Source organism: Squalius cephalus (genome assembly GCF_949319135.1).
Source record: "Squalius cephalus genome assembly, chromosome: 22".
NCBI lineage: Eukaryota > Metazoa > Chordata > Actinopteri > Cypriniformes > Leuciscidae > Squalius > Squalius cephalus.
This window is the reverse complement of record NC_137143.1, coordinates 20,087,868-20,103,485: the sequence shown is the minus strand read 5'-3', so window position 1 is coordinate 20,103,485 and position 15,618 is coordinate 20,087,868. Positions and strand designations below refer to the sequence as shown.

Below are 15,618 nucleotides of genomic sequence, written 5' to 3'. Positions count from 1 at the left end.
TTTCAATCTCCCATCCCTTACCATTCATATACAACGTGGTTTCCACAGTAACGGGTTTGATTATGGAAATTGGGGAGAATGAAGGCTATGATAATGTTCTGTCAGCTTGAGTTTATTTTTGAACCTGATGTCACACACGTACACACAATCACACACTTCATCCTTCTTTTGTTCCACCAAGGAGATGTTTATTTAGTCCTGACAGCTGCTCTCTAATGGAATCGTGTCCTTTTTTATCTATTCATTCTGATGTGCATTGGTGTAGTCTGTGCTGGTGTGTCAATGTGGTGTCACTCATGTGCCTTTCTCTCTTTTTCCACTTATTCTGTCTCCTTGCACACAATTAGAGTCATGGAACAAGATCCTTGAAATGGTCCTCACAAAGCAACTAATCATAAATTAATCTCTCCTTCATCAGTATAGTGAAAGCATATAATGGTCCCATACTTCTCTAGAAGTAGCATTCAGTCAATGAATTTGTTAATTTGAAGCTAACCAGAGTCATTTTCCTCCTCCTCCTCCTACTTTCTATTTCCTGATTTTGTGTCATCATCACACTGATGTATCCAATCATTATGTCTCTTCAAGTATTTAAAGACCCCATGAATTGGCTTAACAAGTGCTATTTTATAACCCCTTTGTTAATATATTTCCTATTGAAACAGAAAGTAGGTGTAGGACATAAAGGCTTTAAATCAGTAGGCTTTAGTTTGCATCACTGCCGCAATGATACTTTCTGTTGGTAGTCAGAAGTTGGTGGATAGGAATGGGTTTTGTTCAAGCGGCAACCTCCCTTTCTCTCTCTTGAAACCAACACGGAAGTGAATTCAACGGCAATTCATCGACTGGCCGCTTGAGGCTGGGTGCAGAAGTGAGTCAAATCTGCATCTCCCCCATGTTAAAATACCCAACTTTACAGCAGAAAAAAACACATTTACAGCCTGGTGCAAAAAATGGCTTTGGTCTATATAGCTTATTTTTCCCTTCATGACAACTGTGAGGGGAGTGAATTATATTAAGCCTTAAATTTCTGCATAATTAAGGCTGTCCACTTTTGAGTGACAGGTGGATTCCCGCTGCTGTGGTCATTAGTCATCATTAGCCATTTGTCTGCTGTTTGTTAGCCGTCACGTTACCTCAGCTCATTGTCTGACTGTAAAAATAAATAAATTCGGGAGTGAAGCGCTACCAAGATGGCGACGGTCGGCCACGCCCACTTTAGGCTTCAAAAACGGTCTTCAGAAACCTACGGGTGACGTCACGGACACTACGTCCATATTTTTTTACAGTCTATGGTTTTGTTACAGATTTCTTATTTTGATTTGGTTTTGATTTTACAAGATTCAATGTGATTTGATTAATTTAATTTCAGTTATAATGTTCATTTTCACATTAGCAAAATTATCTGTTGTCAATAGTGTAACTCTAGTGTAACTGTTTGAAGCACAGCAGCACAGCAGAAACCAAGCAGCTTTCTATTGATCAGTGTGGAGAATGTGTGACCAACTTAAACTCGTTGCAAAATTCTTCGGAGGAAATCTTTCACCCTCACAAGAAATTCCTGATCGTCTGGATTCCTGTTGAAATTACTTTTTTTAAGAGTCATTTCTGGAATCAGACCACACTGGTCATGCTGTATGTTTTTTTCATAAGTCAATTGGTTTTGATTCAGCCCTTTAATGGTATAAATTATTTATTCATACACATCATTATCATTATTATTATTTTAAATGCACACGCTCATGTAATATTTTATCAAAATAACTTCCTCCTCTCTTGCAACGACAATTCGTCTCTAAAGATGTGTTTAATGGTGCAAGGGCGAGACAACCTGTCACAAGATCACTGCAATAGCTAATGACAACGATCCAGCAATCCAATCAATTCCCAATAAACAAAATCATTTCCCGCCCTACATTTTTTTCTTTTTGGGAAATCCATTTACTCGTAAATATGTCACAATAAGGAGGAAAAGACTAGCGCAACTTCTGTTTCATTCAACTTTGAAGAGATTGTGAACTCAGGTAAAATCTGATTTATTTATTTATTTGTTTTATTTTTTGGAGAAAAATCCAAAAAACGTACATTTTCATGTCAAGGGGTTTTAAAGGGTGGGGAAATTCAGCATGCAATGAGGGGAATTTTGGTTAGTGGGTTAAGCAAAATTTGGCTATTTTTTTTTTCCTTCTTTCAGTTCTTATCATTCCCTCCGCCTCTCCTGAAACTGTATCCCCCCATTTCCTGTTCTCTCCTTCCTTCAATGAAGAATGCATCTTTCATTTGAGGATTAGGTTTGGCATGTCTGGAACTAATAGAGTCCACCCCGCTGAAATGTGTTATAAAATGATGGATGGACCAAAATGGGGACCCAAGGCACTCTACCGCATGTGACTGGAAGTGCTTTTCCTCAATGTTCACTGTAGTTTTGGGCTCAGTTGGCCTCAAACTCAAGCTCAGGTGCTCAGGTGCGGGGCCTCATCCCAGCCAGCTGTTCTTCCCATTCTCCCAAGAGTTTTAGACCAATTCCTCTTGCATTGTGAAGCTGGATCCTTGTTCTCTCTTCCTTTATAGCCGGCTGCACGAAGTGACTTCCTGTCATCTCCCTTCTGCTTCCTGTTTGCTCTGATGAATGGATGGTTTCCTTCAAGCTGCCTTCAGTGACGCAAGTAGTGTACACTATCCAACCCGCCTCCTGGAAACAACTGGTCCCTTTCAGATTTGCCTCTGAGCTGCACAATGCTCTTTTTCACGAACGCACAAATGTGTGTATCTTTCTTGCTATCTTCTCACATCTCAGCTGTGATACAAATGTTAATATAATTTGTTGGCCAAATCCTAGCTTACTTATATCAAAATTATGTATCTAATGAAATGAAAATGAATTAATTTAAAATAAATTTGAATGTAGATTAAGTCTAAATACTTCAAGTCACTATATTTAGAGTTTGGGTGAGATTACAACATCCTGTACCTAACATTTCTTCAGCATTAGAGCTTGATCTACATGCTTTTCTTGGAATCCATATTTTACGATATTTTCCCGAAGGAAAATCCACCTAGGGGGTTTGTTAGAGAAGGCTGATATGACATCAAACTCGACATATGCAGTTTGATTTTTCTGTCTGGTAAGAGTTTTTCAGGAATATCTTTCCAAGTGATTTCTTTTTCTATTTCAGGAAAAACTTGACTGAGTCTGTCATCGTTTACTCACCCTTATGTTGTTCCAAACCTGTGTGAATTTTTTTTTTTACCACTTTCATTGTATGGACAAAAAAAACATAATCAACGAGTAAATGATGACACTTTTTAAAAGTTTGGATGAACTATCCAAAGAAAAAGATGTTTGTTGTCTACAGTGATATGAACTGCGGGAAGGGAGAGCACAGGAGAAGGTGTGTACTTAGATGTCTTTAATTTATGATTTTCTGAATGCGTCAGAGTGTTTGCCTGCCGGTGAATCCCTAAGACATCTACTTACCAACTGTGTGAGAATGACTAATGGCAAAACAACAGAGTTCCTGGGCTGTTTGTGTGTAGGTTTCACATGCACAACACTTTTAACCCATCTTGTGCTCCCTGTTAGTGTTGTCCTTGAGCTCTTTGAGGTTTCAGAGTGGCACTATAAACACTAATCTCGTCTGCTTAGTCACCATGGCACCCCAGCGTTCACGAACTTCAAGCGTGGCCTCTGTTTTTGAGGACAGCAGTCTTGCCGTCTACCTCCTGGTGATTTCTATCTCTTTGCTTTTAAAGCTCTGGCGACAAGCCTGGACTTTGGAGCCCTTAGCCAGGGCTTGTAATGAGATATGACAGATTTGGGGTGGGGTTTTTAGGGGGAGCCGACTGAGATGCTCTCAGGAAAATGAGCAAAGTGACAGCTGGGATGAGGAGGGGAGGAGGATTGATTTGGCCCTGAAGAGACAGCACCATTAGATTACAGACCCCTGATGTGCATGGCTACTCTGGACATCAAACCGTAGTCCTGAGAAGTTAAGATCATTTGTATAGCATTTTTCATAATATATGGGTCAGTGACATGTTGTCTTTTGTCCAGATCTGTAACTGTTATGTTAAGTTATGCATGCAGTGATATGCAATAATCTCTTCTGTGATGAACATGTTTTAATTTCTGAATTAAAATTCATTTTGATATTTTTTGGGTGGCATGAGTTCAGAAATGTGACTGTGGTACAACTGTCCTGATATCAAAATATGAAAACGTAATTAGATTTTTATATTATTGTTATTTTTACAATTCTTTTTTATAATTCCAATTTGATGGACAAAGGTTTTTCAAGGAATTGAAGCAAAGTAAAAAAAATAAAAATAAAAAAAAAACTGGAAATGACAGACATTTTTTTAACCTAATATTTTGACCTTTTATGACCAGATAATTGTCATGTGGTGTGACTGTCCAAAAACATAATGACATTTGTGAATTAATTCATGATTTTTGAAAAACAAACATTTTAAATGTTACCTCGAAATATAAAAAAACACTAAAATAGTGAATGATGTTAGAAAAAAAATTATTATTATTATTATATATATATTTTAAACTAGATTTGTTTTTAAAAGATTTTTCCTCCTCTTTATTGCAGTCTCTCTTATTTTCATTGACCCATATGTCATCAACATGCAGTATTTGTCTTCCCAAGATTATCTTTCAGTCCTTTATCCAGTGCCAGCTTCGGTCTGTTTTGCTCACTCCTGCCCTTCATATTAGTTAGAGGCAGTATAATCAATAATGCATGGCTGTGTAATACCCTGACTGAGCAGATATCTCAGCAGGTAGCTGTGATGATTGTTGTTCGGGGACCAGCAGGTATTATTCAACACTGTGTTTGGTTCTGTCTTATAATGAAGGTCCCAGCCAGCGCTTTGCTGCGTGCAACAGCTGTCTCGCAAAGACTGCCATGCCATGTAGCCATGAAATTAGACCATTATATAATGCTTGTTCAGCAAATGCTCACTCAAGGAGGCAGGGGTCATTGCTGTCTGATTACTCTTAGATCGTTTAATCTTTTGTGTCTCTTTTAATGTTTATGACATGCTCACCTAACTTCTCAAGCAAACAGGTCATTTGAATCAAGGTCAATTGTCCTTGTTTGTTGATTCAGAGTGAAAAAGTTCCTTCTATCCATCTATCTATCTATCAATACAATTTTTAAATGATAAATCCATTAGGCCTATATAAATTATATTTTAAATGTGTTTCTGGCCCAAGGACTTGAGGGAAATTCTGGAAAGTTTTTTTTTTTTCTTCTTCTTCTTTTAATTAATAATTTATAGTATGCAACAAAATGTGTTCAGTCAGCCTGTGTGAGGTGGATATGGAGCTAAAGAGAGTATTTGAGTATAATATTTTTAGCTTTTCAAGGATTTCTGTTACTGAGTATGTTTGTTCTTTTCACTTCGGGCTTTTTAAAGGTTTTTCTAGTATAGATGCAGGAAAGCAGGATGGCCAGAGAAATGGTAGCAGTGTTTCTCAGACTTAGCAAACATTTTATGAGCCCCAGAGACAAATGGAGAACATCTGACTTGAGTTTCCCTACGAGTGTGGTTATATTATACTCTTCCTGCTGTTGATGACAGTGAGGATGGCGTTTACTGCTCTTCCTAAATCTCTATACAAAGAGGAGTGTATATCACTTCAACTGATCCTTTGTTAATTAGTCGTGGTGCTTGTTCTAGCTTGTATTGCATTTAGCACAAACAGTTTTACTTTTCCAGTGGAGTCTTGCTTAATGTGCTGTCATTAGATCTATTCCTTGGTTTATTTCCCTAGCCCTGCACAGCCCTGTTGGCTTCATGCCATTCACCTAACCAGTCACCTAACCAGTAACAGACAGTTAAGAGGGTTTGGTTTACACATAGACATGAATAAACACATATACAGGCACAAGAACATCACTATCACTCCACCAGTGTGATCTAGACACTTAAATCAACTTTTTAAAATGTCAAAAATGTGCTTGTCTGCACTAGCCTACATGTGTAGATAAATGCTAGTTATCATACTTTTCTCCATCATTTGGTAATCAGTTGTTGAGTTACTGCTACCATGATCAATAGAAAATGTAAAATAATTGTGATATAATTCTATGATTGCTGAAACAGTATTTAGAAATGAGCTCATAATTTAAATATTAAGCCCATGATGGCCTGACTGGTTTATTGACCATGTTTTGTCTGTGCGTGTTTGGAGACGATCTGCCTTCTGCTTAAATTACAGGGCTCCTTCTGAGAGCCGAGGCATTACAATGTGCCACTGACTCATTTCACATCATCTTAAATTATACAGAGGGCAGAAAATTACACGTGTCAGTGGTATTGACACATGTTGGCACGTCAGATTAGGGCTTAAGGGCTGTCTTGTGATATAGTCATGTAAAAATCATCACAATGAGAAGTGGGAAAAGCCCACTTTGTCGAACTTTGTTGTGTTTTACTTGACTGAGACACAGAGACTGTGGAAATCCCACTTCTGTGTGATGTCAGAGTGAAAGTGTGCTCTCAGCGCAAAAGCACAATAGAGTCGGGACAGTTGGGTATCATAGCCCCGGGACTGTCACACCCCGCTGGTCTCCTCTCTTCTTCGGGCTGGAAAATTTAGAACATATGGAGGCAAAAGTCATCCGATTTCTCTACAGCAGGAAATGCAAAGGTACTGTTGATTCTCTGACCTTTTCAGTGTGTTTTCCTGTCACTCGAAACACTGGTTTGACAGGTGTCGCAAGACTTGACATCAGTACATCAAATGAAATGTGATCCTGCAGCTGTAAACAATGAAATATAGGTGATAGTTTATAGTCTTCCCTGTTTGGATAAAGGATTCTGCATTGTTTTGAATAGTTTACCTGCTGTATGGCAGAACTTGCTACTAAACTAAGGGCACTGGCATTATGGTTTTTTAATTGGAGCTTTGGTATGCAGGACAAGTATCCATAGTTCCAGAGGTCCCAAGAGCTCACGTAAACATCATAATCCAATATTTCATTAGGCTGTCGGGATTGAGCGGGGTAAATTAATTTGGAGCCATGCTTGAGTGCTCGGCGGATGTTGGACATGGAGAAAGAGAGACTGAGTTAGAGAGGCAACGGAAATGAAAAGTGATAAGCTTGGGTAAACTATCTGAAGGTGTGTGTGTGTGTGTGTGTGTGTGTGTGTGATGGACCTCTGTAAAGAGATCTCTTCATCCCATGTATTATTCTCCAGTCTCTTGAGAAGCGTTTTAGTGTTAAAGTTTAGAATTTACTTAATGATATTCATAAAGCCTATTCTTTATAAAGTTCGCTTTTTTGCATAGAAGGTTGAAATGTCTCTCCACCAGCTATTTTTAACTTTGTTTTGAGGAACTAGGTTAGAGCAGCACAGACTAGATTGTGAAATGTGGGTGAAGGATTTTTTTTCTGCCTGAATCAGAGTATGATCATGTTTTAGATGTAGTAAGCAGTCCCAGATGAAATATGCACATGCTTTTTGCATTTCAATTGAGTTTTCATTGCATAGCTATGGTAAAAAACAAGTTTTGAATTTGCAACATTTGCAGAGTATCCAAAATGAACTTGCGTCCATAGAGGGTGAGTTTCCTTTTTTTGTGTGTGCATTTTATAAAGAAATGCATGCTCTCGATTACAAAGATTAAGTTAATTACAGTAAAAAATTTTGTTCATGCATTGTTGAGTATCATTTTGGTGGCTTACTGCGAGGAATATTTCACATGTGTTTCCACATGGAGTTTTAAAGAAAAACTAAACAACTTGAGGCATCCTAGATTCATTTAGAATTGCCAAATTTCCTCTTAGGAAAAAGACGCATCTGATAATCACGTAGGGTAGGGTCCGTGCTGAAAGTTAATTTTTGACACTGTTTGCAAATATTTGAGCTTGAATACAATACCATTCAAAAGCCTGGGGTCAGTAATATTTTTAAAAGAAATGTATACTTTTATTTGGCAATTGATCAAAAAACAGTAAATGACAGTAAATGAGTATCCTGAAAAGATGTAACAAAAATATTAAGCTGCACAACAGTTTTCTTGACTCGAGCACCAAAAATCATCATATTAGAATGATTCCTGAAGAATAATGTGACTCTGAAGACTTAAGTAATGACTGCGGAAAATCCAGCTTTGCCATCACGGGATTAAATTACTTTTAAAATATATGAGAATAGATAACGGTTATTGTAAATTATAAAACTATTTCACAATATTACTCCAGCCTGGGTGAACATGGAAAACAATTTAGAGAGAATGCAATTTTCATCATTTTTACAGAATTAACAAATAATACTAAGCACCTATTTGCACAACCAGACTGTGGAGTACTGCAATAACTCTGCATCTTCTTTTTCTTCTTCTCTGATTGGCAGAGATCCGAGCCCAGTTGGTGGAGCAGCTTAAGTGTTTGGACCAGCAATGTGAGATCCGTGTGCAACTCCTGCAGGACCTGCAGGACTTCTTCCGCAAGAAGGCAGAGATCGAGATGGACTACTCCCGCAACCTAGAGAAACTAGCCGAGAGGTTCCTGGCCAAGACGCGCTACACAAAGGACCCTCAATTTAAGTAAGAGAACATTTGGCTTTGTTTCCTTCAAGTTGTTTTTGCTGATAAATCATAGTCTGGTGATCCATGCCATTACCTGTGTGCAGTTTGAACTCAATATGTTTATGCAGGCTTTTTTTCCTCTCTCTCACACACACTTCTGATTACATAAGAGCTGTTTTGCAGTAAAAGTCGAGACTGTTGAGTAAACTAGTGTCGGGTCCGAGTCCACTTTTGTCGAGTCCGAGTCGAGTCCATGTCCTTAAAGCTACACTGTGTAACTTTTTTAGTTGATTCTTAGCAAAAAACACTTAGTTCTTTCAAAAATATATGTGCTCATTAATGTATATTTACTTCTTTCAAGTAATAAAGTATTCTCGTTAGTTTATAATCTACCATTGAAAGTACATACGGCTGAGGGGTTCGAATGCCGGTCGCCATGTTGCCCCTCCATCTTGAAACTACATTAGCCAAAGAGGGACATGCCTGTAAATTCAAGCTTCGCCTTTTGCGTTTTTCACTCAGTGAAATCGTGACGAATGCGAGGGGGAGATTACTCGCGAGCTCTCGAGTGCCGGCAGATTTGAAAGATAGTGTGTGTGTGCGTGCGTGCGTGCGTGCGTGCGTGCGTACTCACATTTGAAAGAGAGAATTAAAACGTCAACGCGACAGACAAATCAGCAAGACCATAGTCAATATTGGAGTAGCCTAACTTTTCCCAGATGGAAAGAGCTCATGAGGAGAAAAGATTTTAAAACGGACACCGAGGTTGCCTGCTTTCTTCTCGACAGGTAATTCAGCCTATTGTAATTCATTTGTGTAAATTCGAAGTTTTATAGTTGCTTGTCTAACCATAGCATGGTTGTGCATAACGCCAGAACGACCTCTAGTATAACTTCATCCTCGCGTCAATGGTGAAAAAGCATTGTTTACCTTGTAACATAAATCTGTGCTGCGACGGATCACAGGTGATGAATAGTTTTAAAGGCGCAATTTTTTAAGCTATATAAAAAAAAGGACACTGTAAATTTTAGTTATTTTTAATTGCTTTTACTTTGTACACATTGTAACGTTAGCCTAATCTGATTATGCTGGGATAGCCGATTCCAAGGGTGACGTTTACCTCCTGACATCTGTCCTGTAGTTTTATTCATTTTAGACGTAGGCTATTGTTTATTATTGTCATGGACGAAGTCGATAACTGGAAGCCATGTTAATCTTGAAATAATACGGCCACCGTAGGAGTTAAAACGCCCTCGGAATTGAGAGGAACAGAAACTAATATTCACTGGGTAGTCATATACAATTTCACCGCTAGATGGGGGTAAAAATCACACAGTGTAGCTTTAACAATCGAGTCCAAGTCCAAAGAGGGTCGAGTCGGACTTGAGTCCGAGTCGTTAACATCCGAGTTCGAGTCGAGTCTGGCTGAGTCCACAAAGATTTAAATGATTTGAAATTGACCTTTCACAAAGACCCGTTATTAACCTTAGTTACTGTTGCTACGTCCGACAAGCCATTACGTTCTCACTCCACATGTTCTCACACTGTGAAAAATATATTGCGGAGCAAAGAGGACACTGACAATGCACCAACAGACAAGACAGAGCAGGCTACTTTTGGTACAAAGTCTCAGATTTAAAATTTTGTAATTTTTATGAAATGCAAACAATAAATACTGTTTTGTGGTGGTGCTTTAATGTGTAGGCCTCAGTTCAAGCAGCATGTGAACTGATAATCTCTTCTAGTTATAGCACAAATTAAACATGAATGAACATCAGAACTGCAAAAAGAAATCAATACACACCATTTCAAGTCCATTGACTTTAATCTACTAACTGGTTTGGTTTGTTTGTCACACAAGAATGGTGGATATCTGCATTATGAGATTGGTCAGATCGCCTGTCAATCAAATTCCGGCAAAAGGTCTCACCACTGAGCTCTTAAATTAATATTTTAACCTTTACTAAAGGATTGCAATGCATAGTTGCAGTCATACGTTTACCTACTGTACATCTTTCAGAATCTGCAAGGTAATGCTCAAGAATGCAACATGATGCATAAGAGCCAGGGGTAAACTTTTGAGCAAGATGATGGTGATGTTAAATTTTTTCTTATTTTGTTTTACATGCTAATATCTTATTTAGTCTCTGAAGGGCAGGACTAAATTAATTAATGGATTTTTAAACAAAATAAAGAACAGTTTACACAAATGAACCAGTTCAAAAGTTTACACCCCCTGGCTCTTAACGGATGCTTCCTTCTTGAGCATCACTAAATGTTTGCAGGGTTTGTTATAGTTGTGAATGAGTCCCAGTGTGAAAAGATGGATCTCAAAATCATACAATCACTGCTAGTAAGGAGTTAAATATGCAGAAGATGCTGGAAAAGCAAAGAATGTACAGGAGCTGGAGGATTTTTCTGAAGACCATTGGGTTTGGGACAAACAAGGGACTCATGAACAACCATTACAAAAAAAAAAAAAAAAACAGTTGTGGATACTTTAGTTAATGACACACAATATTAAAAATCAAGCCTATGTAATGTGTCTTGTATTTTGTGTTTGTATTTTGTCTTGTGGACTAGGCTATTAAACATCTGTTATGTTAAAAAGCTTTTTCAGGGCAGTACTAAATAGAAACAATGTTTTTATGATCCTTCTTATTAATAAATAAATAAAAATAACATTTTGGAGATTCTGCAAGGTGTATGTAAACTTATGACTAAAGTGTAAATGTAACAAAAATCATAACATTGTTAGAAGCCAAAATGTTGCTATGGTTATCACATTCTCATGTTGCTATGGTTACTATGTCAGTCATCGGAATTTCACGACTCACAGGACTAAAATTTAGCGGATTAACTCCCACATTTAAATGCAGTTATCACTCTTTATAATTTACAATGTGAACGTAACCACTGGTCCTCTAGAAGCATGAAAAATAAAACTATTATTTAGATCAATAGCGCTCCCTTTAAGCCATCACTTACTTACCGCGTTCTGCACTCTCACTAAAACTCTTGTCATAAATACTGAAGTTGTCCGCACTGCACAGTGAATCTCTTATTTATATCGCGTCTAGACTTTGTTGTTTATGAGGGGATTTGCGAAAGGATAAAGCTCACGCTGATTCTGAACATATTTTGAGCAAATTCTCCGCATGGTGACACTAAAACGCCTCTGATTTGCCACTGCGTTCATGCGCTTAATATACATGTCTGTGATTGGCTACAATGCTTAAAACTGAAACAACACAAGGAGTTTCGTTTCGTTTTTGAAAAATATTGTGTCCTCCAGTGCCTGGACTCGACTGTACTCAGAAAATTTATCGCGTCTAAAATGTCCGAGTCCGTGTCAAGTCCGAGTGCAAATTCACCCGAGTGCGTGACAAGTCCGAGTTTATTCAAAATTGGACTCGAGTCCGACTTCGAGGACCCCAACTCTAGAGTAAACTCTCACCAGGGTCATGTGATATTCAGTCAACACTTCATTTTGTGCTTTTTCAAGATAAATTCATTAAAATCTTCCGTAACCACTCATATTTTAGTGTGTAGGCTTAAACAGAGTCTCCTTGTTTGTCAGGATGATTATGAACCAGCTTCAGACCATGTAAATACAGTAAGTCTTTTGAGGTTTTCACAAGACCCTGCTGTTATATAAGAGGCTTGTCTCACATCTCTGATTAGATAGCAGTGGGGATTTTGATCGTGGAATAAAGTCAAGTATTTTCTTGGAAGTCCTTGGTTCTGTTCCAGTGACCAATATTTGATCCTGATACTGTGGTGGTTAGAGTTATTATGTCGTATTATGAAGAAACAGCTGGTGTAACGTTAAGAAAAGCAAGTAAAGTGGAGCATTCATGTTTTTACTTCAGATATAAATGTTTATAGTATAGTGTCTGATTGACAATATTAGCGTATAATCTAATTTTGTTGTTTTGTGTGAACAAAACGGTATTTTAAGTGGCCTTGATATTATTTTCATACTTAGAGCTTGACTTTGAGCAGGTTTAACAGGGTTTTTATAGCTCGGTTGTGTAGAAAGGCAAGTGGCAATTATGCTGAAGACTTGGCATTAAATGAATGGAGGTTTCCCGATACCAACTAGCAAGCTATGAGAATGATGCAGTCTCACAGCAGTCGTTATCACAGGATATGCTGCGGAAGAGCCTATTAATCAGTGTTATATACTGTCTAAACGGATCTCTGTGGTCAGAACCTTTATGACGCTAACAATAGCGTCTTTCCCTTGTCTACAACAAACTTCCTGACCATTATAAAGCAATATATTTGCTTACATTAACATTTATCAAGATGCTTTTGTAACTCCCAACAGTCCATGTTTTTTGGTGACATATTGTCATCTTTTTGAGCTTGCTGTGTAAATAGGTTGGACTGGATTTGAGTTATTTTCCGGGGGCTATGCGTACCTCGACAGGTTTCTTTCTGGCGGTTTTGCCCTTGGCAATGTTTTGACATGGGGGATATCCAGTGCTTGAACTTTTTTCTTTCTTTCATTGTTTCTTTCATTTTCCACCTTGTCATGTGCTTGTCTTTGCTCCTTCCCTTTTTCACTCTCTGTCTTTCACGTTATTTTACTCTTTGTATTTTCACTTGACTCCTCATCTCCCAATATAATGGTTTGGAGTGCTGGAGGCTTCAAGTCTGGGAAAGTCAACATACGGCTCTCTGACAGCTACTAGAAATGATCAATAGTTAGCACACATGTTTTTTGAGAGCGGTTTCGTGTGACAGCTCTGTGCCCTATCAGGCCATGGTGCTGATGAGACCCCGGTGTACCTCAGATCCTGAGGGAGGTTCAGTTTCAAATGGAGACATACTGTAGTGTGAGGGTTAGATGTATATCACAATATTCGTCATTTTCGGTTAACAATATATGTTACAATATAGACATTTTAATGGAAAAAATATTCAGAAACGACAGAAAAAATAATGAAATAATTATTAATAATAAATTGTAAGTAATTACAAAATACTAATAAATAATATTTATTAATCATTTTAATTCTTTTTATTTAAAACATTATCTACAAAACAAATTATCAAAAATAAACAAATAGTTTTATGGAAAATTCTTAAGAATAATATCAGGAAATAATTTAACTAAGTAACAATAATATTTTTTTATAATTTTAATTAAAAATAATATTCTATTCAACAACAACAACAATAATGATAATATATATGTTTAATAATACATTCATATTTTTTATATATTATCTAAATTTATAATAAAATTATATTTTTATGCAAAAATGATTCAGAATCAATAATATATTATTAATACAAATGATTTAATGATTATTTTTTATTGATGGATGGACAGACGGACGGACATAAACTAATAATAATAATAATAATAATAATAATAATAATGAAAATAATAATGAAAATACTTTGTTTTATAATACAGTTTTGTTTTAAGTTTTGTTTTAAGCATCATATGCATCATTTTTCTCTCTTTTGCTTACATTTCCGAGAACTACTTTTCAGATCATTTCTTTTGCTTGTTTCCTGATTTCCTCGTATCTTCCTCATTTTTCTTTCACATTGGGGCCTGCATTACACCATCTCTCTCATTGAATTTCCCTCGCTACACAAAGTCTACAATAACCCCTTCATGGTCGCCCTGATACCATTGACCCCCGCTGGGACAGATTTTCGAATCGGCTCAGGATCTCATCCAGTCTAAATACCATTCCCTGCCCTCAGTGGGTCCCCAGCTCCAACATCTGCATGTTTAACAGGCGAAGGCAACATCTGGGACGATGATGCCACGATGGAATGTGAGGTATTTTCCGGCCCACTCCTCCAGAAGAACGTAACCGTCAGTGAGGCCCTGACCTACAAACTAAGGGGCATCTATGGGGATCGTTTGGAGATCCCTGATATACTGCTTGTGTTCTTAAAGGGAGATTCAGCTCAGTGCCTTCTGTTTTACCAGTTAAGGGTCAAAAGGCTCCTCTGTGTGTGATATGACAGTGTGCGTCATTTGTTTGTTCAGCAAGCCAGCGGGAGGCCCGGTGACGAGTCGCTCGGCAATGAAAGGAAAGCATGGTTAAGAAACACGCAGTCTGGAATGATAACACGCCATGGTACTGACCTAATTTCTAGCATGCCTGATTTTCTACAAATGGTCTGAGTTAATACAAAGAAGCAACTGAAACTGACCACAACGTCTGGACTCATGACAAATACGAAGGGTGGTGGTTAGACTGGTGCCACAGATGAGCGGTGATGTGTCATATGCTTAATGGTCTACTCTGCTGATCCAAGATTACACTACCAACAGTTCTTAACTTTTCTCTTCCCCCTCAAGAGGTCGAGAAGACAGCATAACTGTGATTTCATCATTTCAAAGTTTTTAAAACATTGTCATATGGTGTTACCTCACTTCCTATTGTCATGGAAACCACCGGTGTTATTGTGCTTTTCCAGAGTCCCTTAGGGGTGTCCAGTCCTGCATCTGGAAGGCCACCTTCCTGAACACATCCAAAACACTTGCCTGGATGTTTCTAGGAAGTTATCCGAACTCACCCCTAAATCCTTATTCACTATTCCTCACATTACTCCACTAATATAGTCCACTCATTGGGCTTGGAATGAGAATCAGTTGTACACTCATTATTGCGTTTGCCAATGAATTTTGCCCACATTAGACTTCCATATACAAGTGTCATAATGTTGCCTGTTCTGCACCAGCCATTGTCACGATTCCTCCCAGCCCATTTGTGAGAAGCTCGTGATTCGTTTGACTAGAGGAAGTGAGTCTGTCTGGTCTGGTGTGTTTGCCTGAACTTTATAAATGTGACGGTAAGAGAAAGCATGCAGGGCAAGTTTCATTTCCTCTCCATTCTGACTAGCTTGACTGATGTCTTCCCAATGTCATGTCTTGACAGAAGCCAAGGCCTTGTAAAACACTTCTCACCTGAGTGAAGAATTCCCTTCAACGCCTTCTCATGTACCTTCCAAACGAGACTGAGTGAATGAATCAGACACTCCTCACAGTTTACAGTAGATGTAAAACACTCTAACATTCTGAAATATTC

At 38.0% G+C, this 15,618-nt stretch overlaps 1 protein-coding gene across 1 annotated transcript in view; it reads left to right on the top strand.

Annotated features, from left to right (window-relative positions):
- srgap2 (SLIT-ROBO Rho GTPase activating protein 2) overlaps nt 1–15,618 on the top strand; it is a 91,548-nt gene that overhangs the window by 38,487 nt on the left and 37,443 nt on the right. The window contains 1 exon segment of the mRNA XM_079858055.1: nt 8,377–8,569. Coding sequence (XP_079714181.1) covers nt 8,377–8,569 — 193 coding nt within the window.